Source organism: Halichoerus grypus, chromosome 4 (genome assembly GCF_964656455.1).
Source record: "Halichoerus grypus chromosome 4, mHalGry1.hap1.1, whole genome shotgun sequence".
Lineage (NCBI taxonomy): Eukaryota > Metazoa > Chordata > Mammalia > Carnivora > Phocidae > Halichoerus > Halichoerus grypus.
Window position 1 is genome coordinate 186,812,796 of NC_135715.1, and position 22,341 is coordinate 186,835,136.

At 39.9% G+C, this 22,341-nt stretch overlaps 1 protein-coding gene across 9 annotated transcripts in view; it reads left to right on the plus strand.

Moving 5' to 3' along the window:
* Window positions 1-22,341, plus strand: part of GIGYF2 (GRB10 interacting GYF protein 2) — a 146,869-nt gene that overhangs the window by 95,047 nt on the left and 29,481 nt on the right. For all 9 annotated transcript variants that reach the window (XR_013447430.1, XR_013447431.1, XM_078071460.1 and 6 more), the window contains 8 exons: window positions 152-311; window positions 7,236-7,402; window positions 10,699-10,790; window positions 12,245-12,352; window positions 13,380-13,480; window positions 15,326-15,426; window positions 17,814-17,975; window positions 19,662-19,820. Coding sequence is in view for 7 of the 9 variants with exons in the window: in XM_078071460.1 (XP_077927586.1) it covers window positions 152-311; window positions 7,236-7,402; window positions 10,699-10,790; window positions 12,245-12,352; window positions 13,380-13,480; window positions 15,326-15,426; window positions 17,814-17,975; window positions 19,662-19,820 (1,050 nt within the window). In the remaining 2 variants the exon portion in view is untranslated. The remainder of the gene's footprint in view (window positions 1-151; window positions 312-7,235; window positions 7,403-10,698; window positions 10,791-12,244; window positions 12,353-13,379; window positions 13,481-15,325; window positions 15,427-17,813; window positions 17,976-19,661; window positions 19,821-22,341) is intronic.

The following is a 22,341-nucleotide window of genomic DNA, read 5'->3' on the forward strand; positions in this document are numbered from 1 at the left end:
AAGAAGTAAATGGTTGCCTGCCATGTTTCTTGCACAGTAATACCTTTCACAGGTCAAGTCATTCAAGAAAGGTAGGCATTTTTATTATGTGTTCAAGTATTAATTTGGGATCATTTGTTTCCTCAATCCCGTTTTTTTTTCCCCCTATTAGCAAGCTGAGAAGATGGTGGCTTATCTCCAAGACAGTGCACTAGATGATGAGAGACTGGCATCTAAACTGCAAGAGCACAGAGCTAAGGGAGTCTCAATTCCATTGATGCACGAAGCAATGCAGAAGTGGTATTACAAAGATCCTCAGGGAGAAATTCAAGGTAGCTTGTTCCATTCTACTTGAAGCCATTACCTCTAGATTCTGTAAGATGGTCATTATTTAATGTTAATTTGCATAGTAGTTGAAAACAGTCCATTTTTACAGGTTTTCATATATATGTCTGTGTGTGTGTGTGTGTGTGTGTGTGTGTGTATGTATATATATATATATATATATATATATATATATATATGGCATTTCTATAGGTTCCTCCCATGGTACTGTACAATTTCAGTGGGGGGAGGGCAGTCCACTGAAAATCATTTGAATACAAGGTGGAATGTGATTACTAATATAATAGGGATGTAAACAAAATGCTCAAGACCCCCTCAGTTCTGGCTACCCAGCTGGTTAACTAGGCAGGTGAATTCTTTATCTTCTTTGTACTTCAGTTTCCCTCCCATAATGATGGCAGCAGTCTTGGAAGACCTTACTTGAATGTTTTGCTGAAGTGGAGTTGATATCATAAATGATAAAGACCTGTTAAAAATGTGGGAGAAAGGATCGTACATATTATACGTTAATCCTTTAAAAGATTTGTATGGTGTACAAGTTAGATTAGAATGGGGAGAGAATGCTATAAAAGACATTTGTTGATTCTTCATTTCTGTGAAATCTTCGTTTATAACCTGAAATTGGTTGACTATGTTAGTGTCAGTTTCATGATACTGTTTTACCAAGTATACCCTGTGACCTCTTTCCAGCATACTAACTCCTTTTCCACACTCAGTCCCCTTACCCTTTCCCTTTATTCTCCTTCATAGCATCTGTTACTGCCTGGCTCTGGATATATTTGTTCATGGTCTGTTTACATCTCTGTAGAATGTAAGGTGCATGGAATCAGGACTGTGCGTGTGTGAGTTTCTTTGTTTTGTTTTTGGTAAAACAAGCAAAAGCATTTATTCGATGTTTTAGAGATTGCAACTGGAGAGACAAAGTGTGCTTCCAAGTTGAGGACTCTGTTTTAATTAAAACACATGGGTGTGTGTTTTAATTAAATTTACTTTAAGATAATTGTAGCTTCACATGCAGTTGTAAGAAATAATAGAGATTTTATGTATTCCTTACCAGTTTCCCGCACTGGTAATCTCATGCAAAACTGTAGTACAGTATCCAGCCTGGATATTGACTTTGATATAGTCAGGATTCAAAACATTTCCATCTCATGTTGCCCTTGGATAGCCACATCCATTTCCTTCCCATCCATATCTACTCCTTAACACTTGGCAACCACTAATCTATTCCCCATTTCTATAGTTTGTCGTTTCAAGAATGTTACATAAATGGAATCCATTTCCATCAAATGGAAAAATGTTTTTTTTTTTACTCAGCATAATTCTCAGGAGATTGATACAGGTTGTTACATATATCAGTAGGTGTTTTTTTTTTTTTTTAAGATTTTATTTATTTGACAGACACACAGCAAGAGAGGGACTACAAGCAGGGGGAGTGGGAGAGGGAGAAGCAGGCCTCCCGCCGAGCAGGGAGCCCGATGCGGGGCTCGATCCCAGGACCCTGGGATCATGACCTGAACGCTTAAGACTGAGCCACCCAGGCGCCCCTGTGTTTTTTTTTGTTTTTTTGTTTTTTAACTGAGAAGTACATCATTGATATGGGTATATCATAGTTTATTTTATTTTATTTTAAGATTTTATTTATTTATTTGACAGAGAAAGACAGTGAGAGAGGGAACACAAGCAGGGGGAGTGGGAGAGGGAGACCTGAGCTGAAGGCAGACACGTAATGACTGAGCCACGCAGGCATCCTCTTCATGTTTTTTAACCTATATTCTGATTAGATTGTTTACTTTTTTTACCTTTGAGTTTTGAGATTTCTATATATAGATACTAGTCCTTTATTAGATATGTAGTTTGCAAATATTTTCTCCCAGTCTGTATCTTTTTATCCTCTTTAACAGAGTCTTTCACAGATCAAAAGTTTTAAATACTGATGAAGTCCAGTTGATCAGTTTTTCCCTTTTATGGATTGTGTTTCTGGTATTAGGTCTGAGACAGAAGAATTCTTTTTCTAGCTTCAGATCCCCAAATTTTCTTTCCAAAATAATTTAGTTTTTTGTTTTACATTTAAATCTGTGATTTTTTTTTGAAAGATTAATTAATTTATTATTTATTATTTAGTTTAGAGAGAGAGAGAGTCTCAAGCAGACTCCACAATGAGCGGGGAGCCCGATGGGGGCCTTGATCCCATGACCCCAAGATCATGACCTGAGCCAAAACCAAGACTGCTCAACTGACTGTGCCACCCAGGAACCCCAACTCTATGATCTATTTTGAATTAATTTTTGTGTAATGAATGGGACTTAGAGTTTTTTTGCTGATAGATGTCCAGTTGCTCTGGAACCTTTTGTTGAAAAGCCATCTTTCCTCTTTTGAATTCCTTTTGTACCTTTGTCAAAATTCAGTTGGGTATATTTATGTTGGTCTGTTTCTGTGTTCTTTATATTCTGTTCCACTGATCTGTGTGTCTTTCCACCAATATCATAGTCTTGATTACTGTAGCTATATAATGTCTTGAAATTGGGTAGACTGGTTCCTCCCGTTTTTTTTTTTCCTCCTAGTTTATTTTTATAAAAACAGTTTTTAGCTTTTCTAGTTCCTTTGCCTTTCCATATAAATTTTAGAATAGTCTTGTCTATATTTACCATATAATTGTATTCAAAAATCTATATTTAAATATCTTGCTGAGATTTTAATAGGAACTATGTTAAACCTCTATATCATTTTCAAGAGAATTGACATCTTTCGCATGTTGAGTCTTCCAATCTATGAACTTATGTAGTTTTCAGCATAGATTCTACACATGCTTTTATTAGATTTGCATCTACTTGAGGGGCTCCTGGGTGGCTCAGTCATTAAACGTCTGCCTTCAGCTCAGGTCATGATCCCAGGGTCCTGGGATCGAGCCCCACATCGGGCTCCCTGCTCCACAGGAAGCCTGCTTCTCCCTCTCCCACTCCCCCTGCTTGTGTTCCCTCTCTCTCTGTCTCTCTCTCTGTCAAATAAATAAGTTAAAAAAAAAAAAAAAGATTTGCATCTACTTGATTTTTTTTTTTTGAGTAATTGTAAATTTTATTTCAATGTCTTTATGTTCATTGTTACTATATAGAATTGAATTTTGGATGTTTGTCTTTAGTCTCTGACCTTGCTGAGCTCATTTATTAGTTTTAGGAGTGTGTTGTTGTCGTTACATTCCATAGGATTTTCTTTGTAGACATTACTGTCATCTATAAGTAGGGACAGTTTTATTTTTTCATTTCCAATCTATGCCTTTTATTTCCTTTTGTTGCCTTATATATTCCAACACTGTGTTGAATATGATGGATGGGAGCAGACATACTTGCCTTGTTTTTCCTCTGTTCCTATCTTAAGGGGAACACATTCAGTCTTAAATAATTAAGTGTAATACTAGCTGCTGGCTTTTTATAGATGCTCTTTATGAAGTTGAGGAAGTACCTTATTTTTTGAGAGTTTGGGTATTGGTTTTTTCAAATGCTTTTTCTGCATCTGTTGATAGGATCCTGTGATTTTTCTTCTTTAGCAACTTTGGTGGATTAAATTGATTGCATTTTGAATATTGAACCAGCTTTGCATCCTTGGAGTAAACCCCATTTGGTCATGCTGTATAACTCTTTTTATATATTGCTGGATCCTATTTGGTAATGTTAAGGATTTTTGTGTCTGTGTTCATGAGGGATGTTGTTTTGTAGTTTTTTTGGTATCCTCATTGTCTGATTTTAGTATCAGAGTGATAATTAGCTTCATAAAATGAACTGGGAATTAGTCCCTCTCCTATTTTTCTGGAAGACTGTTTAGAATTGGTGTTAATTCTTCTTTAAATGTTTTGTAGAATTCCCTAGTGAAAACTTCTGGGGACTTCTTTTTTGGGATTTTTTTAAAGTAGGCTCTATGCCCAACATGGGCCAGGCTTGAACTCATGACCTTGAGATCAACAGTCACATGTTCTGCCCACTGAGTCAGACAGATGCCCCGTTTTTTTGGAATTTTAAAATTACAAATTCAATATCCCTAATAGTTACAGGGGCTATTTAAATTCCTGATTTAATATGGGTTGATTTGGTAGTTTGTGTTTTTTGATGAATTCATCCATTTCATCTAAGATGTCAAATCTATGTGTTATTTGGAGTATTCCCTTATTCTTTTTGATGTTTGCGGGTTCTGTAGTAATAGCCCCTGTTTTATTCCAGATGTTGGTCACTTGTTCATTTCTCTTTTGTCATTGTCAGTCTTGCTACAGATTTGTTAATTTTATTGATCTCTTCAAAGAACCAGCTTTGTTTCATTGATTTTTTTCACTATTTTTTTGTTTTCAGTTTCATTGAGTTCTGCTCTTATTTCTTTCCTTCTTAGGGTTTATTTTGCTTTTCTTTTTCTAGGGGAGGTGGGTGCTTACAGTATTGATTTGAAAGACTTTCTTTTCTAATGTAAGCATTTCGTACCATAAATTTCTCTTTCAGCACTTCTTTAACTGTGGTGCCACAAATTTTGATACATATATTTTCATTTTTATTCAGTTTAGTGTACTTTTTTTTTTTTTTAAGATTTTATTTATTTGTCAGAGAGAGAGAGGAGGAGAGAGAGCACGCGCACAAGCAGGGGGAGCGGCAGGCAGAGAGAGAAGCAGGCTCCCCACTGAGCAAGGAGCCTGATGCGGTGCTTGATCCCAGAATCCTGGGATCATGACTTGACCTGAGGGCAGCCCCTTAACCGACTGAGCCACCCAGGTGCCCCCCCCCCTTTTTTTAAAGAGAGAGAGGTGAGGGGGTTGCAGAGGGAGAGGTAAAGAGAATCTTAAGCAGGCTCCAAGCACAGCATGTGATCTTGACGCGGGGATTGATCTCACAACCCTGAGATCATGACCTGAGCCAAAATCAAGAGTTGGACACTTAACTAATTGAGCCACCCAGGCACCCCCCAGTTCAGTGTATTTTTTTTTAATTCTCATGAGACCTCCACTTTGAAAAATATATATTTAAGTAATCTCTACACCCAAGTGGGGCTCGAACTCACGATCCCGAGATCAAGAGTTTTATGCTCGGGGCGCCTGGGTGGCTCAGTCATTAAGCATCTGCCTTCGGCTCAGGTCATGATCCCAGGGTCCTGGGATCGAGCCCTGCATCGGGCTCCCTGCTCAGTGGGAAGCCTGCTTCTCCCTCTCCCACTCCCCCTGCTGTGTTCCCTCTCTCGCTAGTGTCTCTCTCTGTCAAATAAATAAATAAATTCTTAAAAAAAAAAAAAGAGTTGTATGCTCTTCTGCCTGAGCTAGCCAGGCCCCCAAGAGACTTCCACTTTTACTCGTGGATAATTTGGAAGTGTGTTTAGTTTCCAAGTGTTTGGTTTCCTATTACCTTTCTGTTAACGATTTCTGGCTTGATTTTATTGTGGTTGAAAAACACACGATATATAATTTCAGTTCTTAAAAATGTATTGAGATTTATTTATGGCCCAGAATATAGTTCTTTTTGCTGTATGTTCTTTGGGTACTTGAAAAGAATGTGTATTTTGCTGTCCTTGGACCGTTCTATAAATATCAATTGGACCGTGTTGATTGATGGTTTTGTTGAGCTCTATAATCTTGTTGGTTTTCTGTCTAGTTCTGTCAGTTGTCATGAGAATGGTGTTGAAGTCTTCAGCTGTAATTGGGGATTTCTCTGTCTTTTCAGTTTTATTTGATTTTGCTTCACATATTTTTACAGCTTTGGTGCATACACTTTTACGATTGCTGTGTCTTCTTGTGGATTGGCCCTTTATTGATATATAATATCCCTTTCTGTCTCTGGTAATTTTCTTTGCTCTGAAGTCTGCTTTATCAAATACTAATATAGCCACTCTAGTCTTTTTGTTTGTTTAACGCTTGCATGATACATCTTTTTCTATCCTTTTATTTTCAACCTGCCTATATTATATTTGAAATGACTTTCTTGTAGATAGCATATAATTGTTGTACATATTGAGTCATGTTTTTTGTTACTGGCTGCTTTTGCTCCAAATCTGGGATACATGAGGTAAAATGAAAAGTCAGGGAATTCACCACTATGTGTTTTCTTAGGCCCCAAGGTTCTAGCCAGTCTGCCTTCTCCCTACTCTTCAGAGTCTTCTTTTGTATATAATGTGTAGGGCTTTTTGTTGAATTTAGCAGGAGGAGCAGGGACAAGTACATCTATTCCATCTTCCCAGAATTGGACATTCTAGGGATTTGTTTTATTTAGTATTGTATTCCCACTGCCTAGACCCATATAATTGGTGTTCAGTAAATAGTTGCTGTATGAATGAATTAATGGTTATGGATCAGAGTGCATTTGTTAATTTTCTGTATAAAATATTTGATTTTTAATTGTAAAAACATCTAGAGAATGTTGTTGCGCCCCTGCCTCCAGCCAGATTTAGTCATACCTGGGTAAATCAATTGTAAATTATCTTAATTTAATAGATTATTATTTATACTTTGCTAACCTTTAATAATCTGGCAGAAAATGAAAATTAGAGGAAAGCATATTTAGCCTTACATGTTTATATTCTTTATGCCTTAGTAATATAAAGTAACAAACATACTCTTCTCAGTTTTATTATACTTTTCTGATAAATGAATTTGTAGAGATTGAGATGTAGACATTTATGCTCCTTAAAATAATTAAAGCCCCACAGAGAATTTGGGATGTATAGACAGAAGTCTTATTTCAAAATAATTTCTGTTGTATTTTATTAGTTAGAAGCCTATTTTTACTACCTTTGGAGATGGATTAAATTAAAATATCGTACAAAATATTTGACAGGTGTCACCTGAACAAGGTGTACCTCTGGATAAGGATCAGATTCAGGAAATATTTTTTTCCTTTTCAGTCTGAAAGAATTTTTATTGCCCTTCTGTTTAATTGGTGCTATTATAGGTCCCTTCAATAATCAGGAGATGGCGGAATGGTTTCAGGCGGGCTATTTTACTATGTCTTTATTGGTGAAGAGAGCATGTGATGAAAGCTTCCAACCTCTTGGTGATATCATGAAAATGTGGGGAAGGGTCCCCTTCTCTCCCGGTCCAGCTCCCCCTCCTCATATGGTAAGTACCTTACAGCTCACCCAGAACACATACTAGATGCAGAAACCCTTGCTTCTCTTTGTAAACACAACCCAGATGTTGCATCTAATGAGGAAGAAACTGTACTTTTTTAAAGTAATTGAAATGGCAATGGGCAGTCTGGATTGTAGACTGCATACCTAGCTATAACGATCTTTTCAAAACTCAAATACCTGTGTTCAACCCCACTCCCCCCACCTCCCCATCCCCCCCACCCCCAAATTCTAAAGAAACAAAATCCTTCAGTAGCTTCCCAGCAGGTATAGAATAAAAAACAACACCTTATCCTGTTTTGCCTATCAGGTCCTACATATTCTGGCTCCTTATTTTTCTAAGCTCACTTCGAGCTTTTAACTTTATCTACTGTGCTTCAATTAAGTTGACTTTTTTGAGTTCCTTTTTGCCTCTAATTAGAATGCACATTCTCCTCTCCTCGCCTTCCCTTACCTCTTTTTGCCTCTTGCTTTCTGACTCATAAAGTTCCTAAATTTTAGGTTTACCTTAAAGCAAATAAATGTTACTAATAAAAAATTCTAGTGCTTTGGAGTATTTTGAATTGAATACGTTTTTCTTTTTTTTAATATAAGTTACTGGTATTTTAACTAAAAATTGGATCATAATGTAACCTCCCTTGTACACTGACACTGGAATACCTTTGAAGGGGAAATCTTACTCCTCTGCAGCTGCCCCTGGGCCTCTCCCTATAGAGTTCCCTTTGGAGGGCTTTGGATGGGTGCCTTACTTTTCCTTCTCCAGGTTGGAGTGTTGGGTGGTTGCTATAGTCAGAAGTGGCCATAGCCAGACACCTTTCGTGTGAACACTGGGTCACTGCAGCAGCAATCACCATTGATTTATTCATCAGCTACATAGTTAAGGCCTGTGCTAGGCCTTGTGGTAGGTTCTTATGCTATCAAGGTAAATAGGACACAAACTCTCTTATGGTCATAGGGGTTCATAGGTAAGAACATTTGGCCACAGCCTGTAGTAAAATAAGTGAGTTTTACATCACTACTCTGTACATTCATAACTGTATGTGTATATTTGTGAAACAAGTTTCACAAAGCATTTTGTGCCATGCACATATTTTCTTCCCTCCCTTCCTCCCTTTCCATATAAATGTTGATCTTGACCCAGTAATTGCTGTCACAATCCACCGATGGGTTGAGACCTCGTATAATTTGGAGAACAGTGATGATTCCTAGGTGAGGGGAATTATTTCTGACATTTCTGTTATAAATCCAAAGAAAAATGAATTGTGTATTCTTGTATAAACATTTAACTTCTGTACCAAGTTTGAGCTCTGTTTCCCTTTTCTGAAATTGGGATGGGTTATCGTGCATGTTTCAGAGCTGAAAGTTCATCCCTTGGAGCTTGTCATGTTTGCCCTAGCCTATTTCCTGACTTCTAGTTATAGGGGCTGAGCCTCAGTTATGGGAAGAACCATGGCAAGCTCTGCTTCTGTCAGCTGTTATTGCTGTTGCCCTGAATAGCACTGATAAGAAGAGAGTTCACCTTGATGATGAATATACCTTGAAATGTAGTTTTTGTTTTTTTTTAAGATTTTATTTATTTATTTGAGAGAGAGACAGCACAAGTGGGGTGAGGGTCAGAGAGAGAAGCAGACTCCTTGCTGAGCAGGGAGCACAAAGTGGGACTTGATCCCAGGACTCCAGGGTCACGACCTGAGCCGAAGGCTTAAGGACTGAACCACGCAGGCACCCGAAATGTAGAAATTTTAGATTAACCAAGTGTAGCTTCCATCCTCCAGTATTTAATGGGAAAGAAAAATGTCCATGAATTTCAAATGATCTCCACCCCAAGAAATTGTATATGCAGTGTTTTATTCCAAAGCATAGTCTGTGTACGATAAAGATATAAACTATTCACTAATGATTTGCCTTAATCTGTGTCACCCTTATGCTTTTATTATTTCTTTTATTTTCCACTTCACATTTCATTCTTTTTCCAATTTTAATTTTTCAGAATTTAAATTCCATCTATGTTATTTGAAACACAAACTAAATTTTTTTTTTCTAACTTCATACACACACACACACACACACACACACATATACATACTTTTAAGATTTTTTTTTTTTTTTTTTTAAAGATTTTATTTATTTATTTGAGAGAGGATGAGAGGAGAGAGAGAGCACATGAGAGGGGGGAGGGTCAGAGGGAGAAGCAGACTCCCTGCTGAGCAGGGAGCCCGATGCGGGACTCGATCCCGGGACTCCAGGATCATGACCTGAGCCGAAGGCAGTCGCTTAACCAACTGAGCCACCCAGGCGCCCTACTTTTAAGATTTTTTTTATTTGACAGAGAGCGAGCGAGAGCACAAGTAGGCAGAGTGGCAGGCAGAGGCAGAGGGAGAGGGAGAAGCAGGTTCCCTGCTGAGCAGAGAGCCTAATGTGGTGCTCGATCCCAGGACCCTGGGATCATGACCTGAGCCGAAGGCAGACACTTAACTGACTGAGCCACCCAGGCACCCCTCTAACTCATGATATATTAATAGCAATAGAAACACCTAATTTGGAAAGTTATAATTTTCAAAGCTCTTTCATATTTTGTTAATGTAAAACTTCTCAGCATCTTTAACAAGACATACTTCTATGCTGCTCTCTGTATTCATTATGGGCCCTTGTCAAATTCCTACCGTAACATTAACATTAACAGATAATTTTACTCCTTTCTGAAAGCTTTGTGCCCTTTCTCTTAATTTCTGCATGATCTCCAGATCACTTTTTTTTTAAATAAAGATTTTATTTATTTATTTATTTGTCAGAGAGTGAGAGATAGCAAGAGCAGGAACACAAGCAGGGGGAGTGGGAGAGGGAGAAGCAGGCTTCCCGCGGAGCAGGGAGCCCGATGCGGGGCTCCATCCCAGGACCCTGGGATCATGACCTGAGCCGAAGGCAGACGCTTAAAGACCGAGCCACCCACTTTTAACATTGAGAAATAATACATTTTTTATAATGACTGTGGAGTACAGTACAACATTTAACTTCAAGGGTAGGAGGAGAGAACAGTCCCTGAAACAAGGATCCCTTTCCCACCCTAGGGAATCTCTTATAATGCAGACACCACCTTTTTCCACTAGATGGCATTGTTTAGCTTTTTAAGAGTTTTTGTAATAGTTGAGTGTTTTGGAGCATAAAGGGGAGGTGGGAAGTGAAGGTCTGAGATTCAGTTTGCTTTCAGATAATATGTAGTAAATGGCTTTTATGCTCTTTGCAATTTGTTCAGTGGTATTTCTTCCCCTACCCCTTCACTCCTAGGGGGAGTTGGACCAGGAACGACTGACCAGGCAGCAGGAGCTCACGGCCTTGTACCAGATGCAGCACCTTCAGTACCAGCAGTTCTTAATACAGTAAGAGCAGTAACGCAGTAGGGTGCACTGCAGTATTCAAAGTGTCTTTATTTAAAAAACATTTTTTTGAAAAGTTTATTTGAGAGAGAGTGCACAAGAGTGGGGGGAGGGGCAGAGGGAGAGGGACACACAGAATCACCCCTGACTGCAGAGTCCGATGCGGGGCTTAATCCCAGGACTCCCAAGATCATGACCTGAGCTGAAACTAAGAGTCTGATGCTCGACTGACTAAGCCTCCCAGGAGCCCCTAGGTGCCTTTAGATAAAATCTCCCAAGTTTCACCTTTTACAGCAGAGAACTAAAAGTTTATAGGATACTTCAGTCACCTAGCTAGTGGCATGTTACCACTATATATTTGGAGTTTGGTCTTACCTTCTTAAATACCGGAAATTTGCAGAAAATGACACATAACTAGAATTTCGCTCTTCAGCTCCTAAAGCAAGAAACAAAAACATTTTAAGAATTAAATGCCTCCTAAATGGCTCAACTTTGAATGCCACAGTGAAAAAACATAGATGAGAGGGCAGGAAAGAAGTAAAAATTTATACTGTTAGCATTGGTGTGGAATGATGGCAGAATCACTTAGATTATGTGTCCCTTTGGTAGAAGAAGTAAGATTTGCTGTCATCTGGTGCGAAGATTGGCAAACCGGCTTGATCTCTGTTGTCATGAGCAGGGTTTTATAGGAACACAGCCACACGCGTTTGTTGGTGTGTTGTCTACGGCTGCTTTTGCACGGCAGTGGCAGAATTGAATAATTGCATGTGGCCTGCAAAGCTGAAAATATTTACTGTCTGGCTCTTTACAGAAGAAAATTTTTCTACCTCTCATCCAGTTGGGGAAAGAAAAATCTCCCCCCCTCCCCAAGATTTTATTTATTTATTTGACAGAGAGACAGCGAGAGAGGGAACACAAGCAGGGGGAGTGGGAGAGGGAGAAGCAGGCTTCCCGTGGAGCAGGGAGCCCGATGCGGGGCTTGATCTCAGGACCCTGGGACCATGACCTGAGCCGAAGGCAGACGCTTAATGACCGAGCCACCCAGAGCCCCCGTGAAAAAAAGTCTTAACCTAAAATTTTCCAAGCTGAAACATAAATTTTGAGAATTTTTATACAAGTGATTTTATTTTTGCGAAAGGTGCTTCATGTGAAAGAAGCTATTCAGATCTGTTTTTCACTTGCTTTCTGATATTTTCGGGGAGTTTGACAGTTTTTGACATTTTGTATTTTTTTTTGCTGTCCTCTTTGAGCATGTTATCTAGAAGTTCAGTTCTTTTTAGAATGAAGTAGAGAATTTTCTGTGTAACTATCCTTATCATGAAGAATTGTTAAGATTTATTTGATAGCTATTTCTAATGGTGTTTTTGGGGGTGGTGGACTGACCTTTGTCTTTCAGTATCTCAGTAAAGTGTACTAAATGTGCATAGACAGGTTACACTTTATTTTACTTTTTGAAGACAACAGTACGCACAGGTTTTGGCTCAGCAACAGAAAGCAGCCCTGTCTTCGCAGCAGCAGCAACAGTTGGCTCTTCTTCTCCAGCAGTTCCAGGCTCTGAAAATGAGGTTGGTGGTCATTCCATGATGTGTCGTGTGTGTGTGTGTGTGTGTGTGTATGTGTATTAAAGAAAGAGAAGAAAGAAAATTTTAGTATAATGTGTGAACTCTGGTATCAAAATACCCACACAGGACACATATGTGTGTATTGTATGTAAAACCAGAATGTAGCTTTTAAAAATAATAAGCTGGCAATAAAACATTTTTGATCTTTTTACTCATAGAGGATAAATTTCAAATAAGAACCTCAGAATAATGACAGTATTGGAAAAGCAATGTATTCTTACAGAACTGCAATAAAGAAATTATAGTCTAGAAGTTTAATCTCCTTTTCACCCATGAGATCTCAAGAAAGATACTCACACTACCACACAGAGTAAAAATTTTTCAGAACCCAAAAGCCATTAAGATAAGTCTGAGGAAAAGGAAATTATGCTAACAGTCTTAAATTTCTGTAGTTTCAGATTATCATTCAGGGCAGTACTTGGTGTACTTCCTTCGGAGGTATCCGTGACCGTCTTAAAAACCTTACTGTCCAATTTAACCAAAACCTTCCACATTTCTCTTTTCAGTCCTAACCCAGTGGGTGAGGTGGGCACGTGAGGCAGTAAGGTGCCAGTTTACAGATGGATAACCTGATACACCGAGAGGCTAAAGGACTCAGTTGACATAATACACAAAGAACTTCAGAGACAGAACTAAAATGAAGACCTTTTGACTTATGGTCTGTGGGTTTTTCATTATAACATGCTGCCTCTTTTACTCTATTGACATATTCTGAGTTTTTTTAAGACCATAGGTATATGAATTATCTAGAAATCAACATTTGTTAATACCTTGATTCCAGAAGTATGATGACTGGGCCTCTGTCTTTGTTCCTCTTCTAAACATTTTGGTAGTGTTACAGTTTAGTTAAAACAATGAAGGAGTTTTCTGGACAAATAGCCTGGAAATCCTACCAATCCTGTAGAAATTCCTCTTTATCTGTTTTTGCAAGTGACAAGAACAAGTTGATTTTTTTATTTCCCTTTTGCAGAATATCTGATCAGAACATCATTCCTTCAGTAACTCGGTCTGTGTCGGTGCCAGATACTGGTTCTCTCTGGGAGCTTCAGCCAGCGGCCTCGCAGCCTGCAGGTACAACCTGGAGCTTGGTCCTCAGTGTGGCTCTGAAGATGTAGACTCTTGGTGTATAGTTCAGTTTTTTAAAAATGTGTCAGTTTTTGTACCGTTCTATGTTGAATATTAACAAATAGTTAATAGACCCCAGCAAAGGATTGAAAATATTATTGAAAATACACTGTTAAGGATTTGCTGGAAGTGTTTAGTAGATAAATTTCATGAATTTGAATCAGCCTCTCTTTTTATGTTGCTCTAACCAGTGTGGAAAAGTCCTCTGAATTGTTTTTGGACTTCTGCCAGCCAGAGTGGAAAAAGGAAAAAAAGCTTAAGTAAAAACACCTATTCTTTTGAGTGAAGTGTTAATATATAGCTTAACACTATAGGTACCCAGAAGTTATGGGATGAAAAAAGCCTGCTTTAAAGTGAACACCCTACCTCATTCTCTGATCGTTTTGCATCTAATTAGAAAATTTGGGTCTGGGATTTTAAAAAAGTCTTGATATTGGTGGAACACTTCTGGATTTTAGGGTTTGATACCTGCAGAGGTGGGTAGTTTGAACCATGGATAGTCCTCACAAGAGGTTATAGTTGGTGTTGACAATTCTCAGGAACTATAGGCACTGATGGATTTTTCTTAGAGCCCCTAAGCTTGTCAGGTGGTAGTCTCTTGCTAACACTGATCCTGGGGATTATAGCAGGAGAAAGACTGATTATCATCCCTCATCAACTTTCCCTGCTCTGTGTACCTTATTTTTTCTTGGTAGCCGTTTATAGTTAGGATGTTAACATATTCTCCAATTTTGGGGGAACTATTTATAAGTACCTTATTAAACAGTTTCTTTCTTTGGGTATGATACACTCAAGGCCCTTTACAAATAGTCCATTCGTTTTATACAACCAATAATTTATAGTATAGAAATAGTGTAGGGAATAGAGAATGCTGGAAAGTGGTATCAGCAAACCTTGTGCTGGCAGTAGGAAAGCAGACTCAGAAGCCTTTATCTATTTGTTTACTCCTGCATCTGACTCTGTGTTGCCTTGCAGGTCAGTAGGACCTGTTGTCATTTGTGAGACCTGCCCAGCCTTTCCAGAGGCCTCCCCAGCTCCAGCTGTACCTCTTTCTTTCTCTTTGAAGTGAAATTCACATAACATAACATTAACCATTTTTAGATGAGCAATTCAGTGGCATTTAATACATTCACAGCATCATGCAACTACTTAGTGCTCTCTAGTTTCACAGTTATACACCTCTCTTGACCCCACTCTCTATTGGGCGTGCAATAAGAGGTTGTATGCTTCTGGAAATATTGTGGGCTTTGGGATCTAATACACGGGGGTTTAAATCCTGGCATGGCTGCGTGCTTGGTGTGTGTCCTTGGGAATGTTATGAAACTACCCATGACCTATAGCTTACTCATCTGTAAAGATGGATATGAACAAATACCTCATACGGTTTGTTTGTTTTGAGAGAGAGAGGGAGAGCGGGGGGTTGGGGAGGGGCAGCGGGAGAGGGAGAGAGGGAATCCTAAGCAGGTTCCATGCCCAGTGTGGAAGCCGACACAGGGCTCGAGTCGGATGCTCAAACGACTGAGCCACCCAGGTGCCTCTCTTACAGGGTTTTTTTGAGGATGAAATTAGTTTCCCAGCAAATGCCTGGTAATTTCTTTCCTTCTAGATGTGTTGAAGGATATTGATTTAAACCAGAGCCCACTGGCAGTTTAGTCTACCTAAAAGCAGCACAGATATGTATGATGGAGCTTATTCAGGGACAGGGAAACAGCTTTTTCATTAATGCTTGTGGATATGTGATCATGTATGTAAGCTCTGATAACCTTCACTTTTCTCCTTACTGTCTTATAGTTTGGGAAGGTGGTAGTGTATGGGATCTTCCCCTTGACACCACAACTCCGGGACCTGCCCTTGAACAGCTTCAGCAGATGGAGAAGGCCAAAGCTGCAAAGGTCTGAAACTCCTTCTTCCATAGCAGGGCATGCTTTCCATCTGTAGGACATAGGCATTTGTTTACCGATGTCTCTCTCTGGCTAACTCTGCTTTTTCCTGTTAGTTTACTGTTACTTAGCTGGTATATAAGCACATTCATATTCTATCCTTACTGTTCCCGCTTTTCCCAAAAAAGACCTCAAACAATGAAAATTAACAAGTTTAAATTAAATCACTTAAAATTGATTGGTTGACATATTAATGATTATGATCAGATGTATACTTTAATTACATTATTCATGGTATAAACACTTGTTATAAATTCTAAGACCTAGGAAAATATACACTGCATTGCTTATCAAACCCTTGATCTGTGGCTTGAGTTCCCACATTGAATCTTTTTTTTTTGAAGATTTTATTTATTTATTTGACAGAGACACAGCGAGAGAGGGAACACAAGCAGGGGGAGTGGGAGTGGGAGAAAGTGAAAGCCTTCTCATGGAGCAGGGAGCCCGATGCGGGGCTCGATCCCAGTACCCTGGGATCATGACCTGAGCAGAAGACAGACCCTTCACTGAGCCACCCAGGCGCCCCTCCCCCCCCACATTGAATCTTTATAGTGGTGTTAGTTTACATTTCTTACTGTCCCCAGACATGTGGTTGAAAAGCTCAACATTAACATTAGATCCCATGTTCCATTCACATCTTCTGGAGGAGCAGGGAATCTTGAATTTTGGTTTTTAGTACTTTCCAGCTGGGGATGTCTTATCAACACTTAGTGTCATTGTAATGATTCTGGATTCTCATGCCTCTGGGAGAATCTTGTTCCTATTTTATACTTAATGTATTCTTATCATCTGAGGTAGTGACAGTCTCCTTAGAGTGCGCTTCTAGAAAGGGTTCATGGTCTGTCTCCATAAATGAGCAAGAGGCCATAATTCAGCTAATTCTTGAGAGTGTTCTAGTACTGTAGTACGTTGTGCTGGGAACACATAGATGATGAGGTAGGGTTAGGAACTTGCAATCTTTTGTGTCTGGTGTGTGTGTGTGTGTGTGTGTGTGTGTGTGTGTGTGTGTGTGGAAGTGGGTGGGGGGCAATGACACACAGGCACGTAACAGAGTTACAGGTTAGTCAAGAAAGCACATGGGCTAGCTATTCTCACCCAGTTGGAGAGGTGGGTGTCAGGAATTGGGTGACACTGTTGATGGACAGTAATACCTGCACTGATTTTCACTTGAAGAACAGTAGGATTTAACCCAGTTGAAGGAAACAGTTCCTGTAAAGGCTCGGAAATGCATGAGAACATACTGGCTCAGGTAACAGCTAAATAATTTGGTCTGGCCTGGAGCCATTGTGTGTCTGAGGGATAAATGAAGAGCGAGGAGGCTAAGATGAGGCAAGCCAGTCATGAGGGCCCTTACACATGTCCTGTTAGAGGGTTAGAATTTATTTCAGGGTGAAGGATGGTGTTATATGTAAGCCAGGAATGATTTTTTTGGTGGAACTTAAGATGTTGTGCTGGGAAATGTGAGCAAAACGGATGCTGGGAAACCAAGTAAGGGACTTTTAGAAATGTGGGTGAGAAAGTGAAAGCCTAAACTGTACGTGTGGCAGTGAGAAAGGAGACGAGGTGCTGGATTGGACTAGGAACTAGGAACTATAAATGATAGAATTTGTTAAGTGGTTGGTCTTCAAATTTTAAAGAATTCTATGATTTTTCACACTAGCAGCTTTACAACATTGCTATTGAAACCTTGTAGACACACTGTTAGATCTTGAATCAGAAAATCCTTTGTAGGGATGAGCAAAGAAGTGCCACTCCAAGAGAATTCTGATGTTACTCTCCTGGTGGTCTCCTTCTCCCATGTCTAGGAGATGGGATGTGGTAGTGTGGAGTGAGGAGGTAGGTAAATGTCGGGGGAGAGTCCATTCAGTTTAGAAGAGCATGACACTGTTCTGCCTACTGCGACATACCAGAGCTGAGTTCTTACAGATCTGGTTTCATCACTCACTTGCAGTACAAGCAACTGTGAATGGTGTAGTGTCTGCATCTTCCAGCTTCTCCTGATGATACAGGTCGGTGATGTTGGAGTGTTTCTCTGCTTGGCTACAGGTTTCTTTTTCTTTTTTCTTTTCTTTTTTTTTTTTTTTAAGATTTTATTTATTTATTTGACAGAGACACAGCGAGAGAGAGAGGGAACACAAGCAGAGCGGGAATGGGAGAGGGAGAAGCAGGCTTCCCACTAAGCAGGGAGAAGCAGGCTTCCCACTGAGCAGGGAGCCCGATGCGGGGCTTGATCCCAGGACTCTGGGATCATGAGCTGAGCCGAAGGCAGACGCTTAACAACTGAGCCATCCAGGTGCCCCTGGCTTCAGGTTTCTAAGAGTATTTTCTTGTAATCACAGCTAGAACAGGAGAGAAGAGAGGCAGAAATGAGGGCAAAACGGGAAGAGGAGGAACGAAAGAGGCAAGAAGAACTGCGAAGACAACAGGAGGAAATTCTTCGGAGGCAGCAGGAGGAAGAAAGGAAGAGGCGGGAGGAAGAAGAGCTTGCCCGAAGGAAACAGGTATATCTCGGAGAACACGGACCCCAGGATTAGCCCTGAACTGCATTCATGGTTCTTGGGAGATGGTCCCTCTGAGGTTGAGATCCGGGAGTTAACAGCAGGATTGGGATTAGAGCCTTAGGAGATTCACTTCCTTTAGAAGAAATATCTGTGACCCAGTAAGCAGCCCCTGGGGGGGTAGCTTCAGTCCTGGTAAATAACCGGAGTTGATTTCTTTGAATATTCTCAGTTAGATTTCGGAAGTAACTGAGTCTTTGCTTTATAACCAGTGATGATGAACAGTTTTTGTGGACTTTGGCTATTTATATTTCTTTTTTGGGAATTCTCTTTTCATGTGCAGGACCCATTTTTCTGTTGGGATTTTTACAAATTCCAGTTGAAACAATCTACTCTGTAATGGGACCCAAAGTCCACTTTATCTCACATTTCATACCCATTGTTGGCCCCAAGAGGTACGCTGTGGAAAACAAAAGGGTCCCTGCTGAGATTAGATTTGAACTACTAATATTTCTTAGGGTTACACTCTACACTAGCACGTAAGGGCTCTAAGAAGTATCGCAGTAAAGAAATCAGTCTAATTCTGTGTTGCTCAGTATTTCCTAAATTTTGACAGACACCTCCCCTTTTTTAAGATTTTACTTATTTATTTGAGAGAGAGAGAGAGAGAGAGATCACGAGCAGTGGGGAGGGGCAGAGGCAGAGGGAGAGGGAGAAGCAGGCTCCCACTGAGCAGGGAGCCTGATGCGGGGCTCCATCCCAGGACCCTGAGATCATGATCTGAGCCAAAGGCAGATGCTTAACTGACTGAACCACCCCGGCGACAGAGACCCTTTCCTTTGTACTTGACATGGGGGACTTCGTTCTTCAGAACACGTTCTAGAATACACAACTTTGCTCAGTACTTCTGACTAGAGAGCTTATTTCTACCACACCAGGCATTTTTGGTTGCTATGTTGATTTGACCTATGTTCTGGTTTCTCAGTTGATTTGAGGGGGTGGGTAAATAAGGGTTAATGGTACCAAAGAGAAGCCAAAGCCTCAGGCCTCCTGTAGCCCTTTCTGGGGTTAATTAGTAAATGCAATAGCTAATGTAGAAACTAGGATGGACTCTCAGTGTAGTGCTATTTAACTGCTGCTATTTTATTTTATTTATTTTTATTTGTTTATTTTTTAGAGAATAGAGCATGTGTGGGCTTTAGTGGGTGGGTGGCGAGGATAGGGGCAGAGGGAGAGGGAGAATCTTATTTATTATTATTTACTATTATTATTTTTTTTTTAGAGAGAGAGGGAGAGGGGAAGGGAAGAGGGCGCGAGAGAAGATCTCAAGTGGACTCCACACCCAGTGTGGAGCCCGACACGGGGCTTGATCCCTCAACCCTGAGATCATGACCTGGGCCAAAATCAAGAGTCAGACACTTAACCGACTGAACGCCCAGGTGCCCCACTACTTTAAATACAAATTATTTTAATTGTTGATATGTTTACTTCCCAACTTTTTTTACTTTTTACTCTAGATCCTGGTTATATTCTTTCTATATTTACTGTTGACAGAGCCTTAGCAACACATAGTCTGTTTCTTTTCAGATTATTATGGGATATATAAATCCAGATCCAGAGTTCGTTTCTTTCTGTGTCTCTCTCTCTCTCACACACACACCCCCTTTTTTTTTTTTTTTTTAAATTTAGGAAGAAGCTCTGCGACGCCAAAGGGAGCAAGAAATTGCATTAAGGCGACAGCGAGAAGAGGAAGAAAGACAACAGCAAGAAGAAGCTCTTCGGAGACTGGAAGAGAGGAGAAGAGAAGAGGAGGAAAGGCGGAAGCAAGAAGAGTTGTTACGCAAGCAGGTGACAGATGGTTTGCTCTTCTCATTTCTTCTTTGAAGCTAGGAATTTGTGATTGGAAAGTGTTTGGATATGAGGATAGCCTATTTACTGAAAATTATTAGAAGAGACCTAACTGATTCTTACTTCTTTTGTAATGACTGTCCCACGGGTAATTACAAAAGCTGGACAAAATATCAAAGAACCAAAAACCCCCCAGAATACCAGAGAGAAATCTAAAGAAGGCCTGCCCTTTAAAAAAACAAATGAGAGATCTGCAAGTTGACCACTTTTGCCTGAGGGTACTCTCACTTTTCTAAAGTGCACTATTCAGTGCTGCTTCATATTTTCACAGGCTGTGTAACAGTGGACACTACCCAGTTCTAGTCCAACCAGGTCATTCTGCCACTACAGGCAGCCAGAACCCCTAAAGCATTTCCTTTTAATGTTTAAGAACTTAGATTTTTTTTTTATTAGTAGACTTTATTTTTAGAGCAGTATTAGATTTTCAGAAAAATCTGGATGATAATATGGTTTTCTCTATTATTATCTTACATTAATATGGCACATTTGTCACATTAAACCATTATTGATGTATTATTATTAACTAAAATCCATAGTTTTTTATTCACATTTCGTCAATTTTTCCCTCATGTCTTTTTTTCTGTTTCCAGATCCCAAATCCAAAATATTATATTTAGTTGTCTCCTTAGCTTCTTTGCTTGACAGTCTCTCAGGCTTTCCTTGTTTTGAGGGTCTTTGGCAGTTTTAAGGTATAATGGTTCGTATGTTATAGGGTAACTCTCTCTTGGAACTCATCTGATGTTTTTCTTACAATTAAACTGGACTTACGGGGTTTGGAAAGTAAATCACACAGAGGCGAAGTGCCATTCTCCTCACACTGTATCAAGGACACATACTCTCACCAGGACTCGTGACTGCTGGTGTGGACCCTGGTCACTTGGCAGCAGCAGCGCCTGTCAGGTTTTCCACCGTGAACATCACTCTTCTCCCTACAGACTGTGCTCTTTGGAAGGAAATCACTGTGGGCAGTCCATACTCATACATGTAGATTGACACAAGCTGGACATTACCTGATTTTGTCTAAGTTCTTGATTGAAACTCTTTGAGCAACCTAAATACTATTAGAGGTAGATAGACCTCAAGGGTAGATTGTATGTCAGTTCATCGTTTGGCTTATTCATTTGACAGTTAACATATTTAGTTAAGGTACTATATGCCAGTTGTTGTGCTTGTTTCCTGGTGGAGTATGAAAGTTTTAAAGAAATTGTTTCTGTCCTTAAGAAGCTCACTGGCTATGTTGGTGATGATTGTACAAGAAATAAATGCCACAGTTAGGATGCTTTCAGGTGCAAAATGAAAATATTCACCTAAAAATAGTTTAAACAACAGATCCCATATCAAGGATATAAGGCAGTAACTCAGTGCTATCATTAACGATCCAGGTCCTTTGCAAAATTCTGCTCTAGTGTTTCTTGGTGGGTTTACTTTGACTTCAGATTTTTCACCTCACGATTAGGAGTTTTGGGTACCATGCCCTTGTACAGCTTGCAAGGGAATGATCCTTCTCTTATGCTTTTGTTTCAGAAGAATACCTTCTCTAGAAGCCTCCCAGCAGACATCCCTTTGGCCTAAATCATTATCACATGGGTGCCCCTAGTTACATTGGAAGCTTTTTAAAAAGTGAAATCTGGCATTTTAGACATCTGAGGTGACAGAGCCTCTGTCCCCAAGGAAGAAGCCTGAAAGGAATGGTTTTTGGATAGGAAATAGTTGTTGCCACGGGTGGACTAGGAGCAAACAGAGTACGAGGTATAATTGGACAAAATGAAATGGCAGAGGGGAAGTTTACCTCCTAAGGGCTAGGGAAGTCCCCGTAGAGTGGTTGATACCTGCCCTGAGTTCTGGAGAATGAAGGGGAATGGGCTATCTGAATAAAACACAGCATTGTAGGTACAGTAAGCAGACTCTGTGAAGGAGGGTGAGGAGAGTTCCAGAGGGCACATTGGAATGGTTTTGTAGAAGGAAAGCAGAAGGACAATGAGCCAAGGTACAGGACTGAGTAGTAGAGGGATGGACAATGGGTCGAGGAGAGATGTTCCAAAGGACCCGTGGGTCACAAGGGGTGTGAATCAGGGATGGAATTTAAGTGTTCTTGTAAGGTTGCTCTGGTTCCAGAACTGGTTGACGTTTTCCTGGTAATCTGTCCTTGCAAGGTCTTGGTAGCTTTTCACCTTCAGCACCCTGAAAAGCTAGCTCTGCCTCAATATAGGAACAGTCTCCAGAAGCCTTTGCTGCAGTTGGTGGTGATCTCTTAGAGAGATCAGTGCTTACCACCGATGTTCAAAGTGACATTCCTTTCATGGAGAATTTAGCAAATAAATTGAAATTTTATCCTGTAAGCATGGCAAGCCTTTGTAGCTACTGTAAATATATTTTATTTTATTTTATTTATTTATTTATTTTTTAATTTATTTATTTGAGAGAGAGAGAATGAGAGAGAGCAAGCACATGAGAGAGGGGA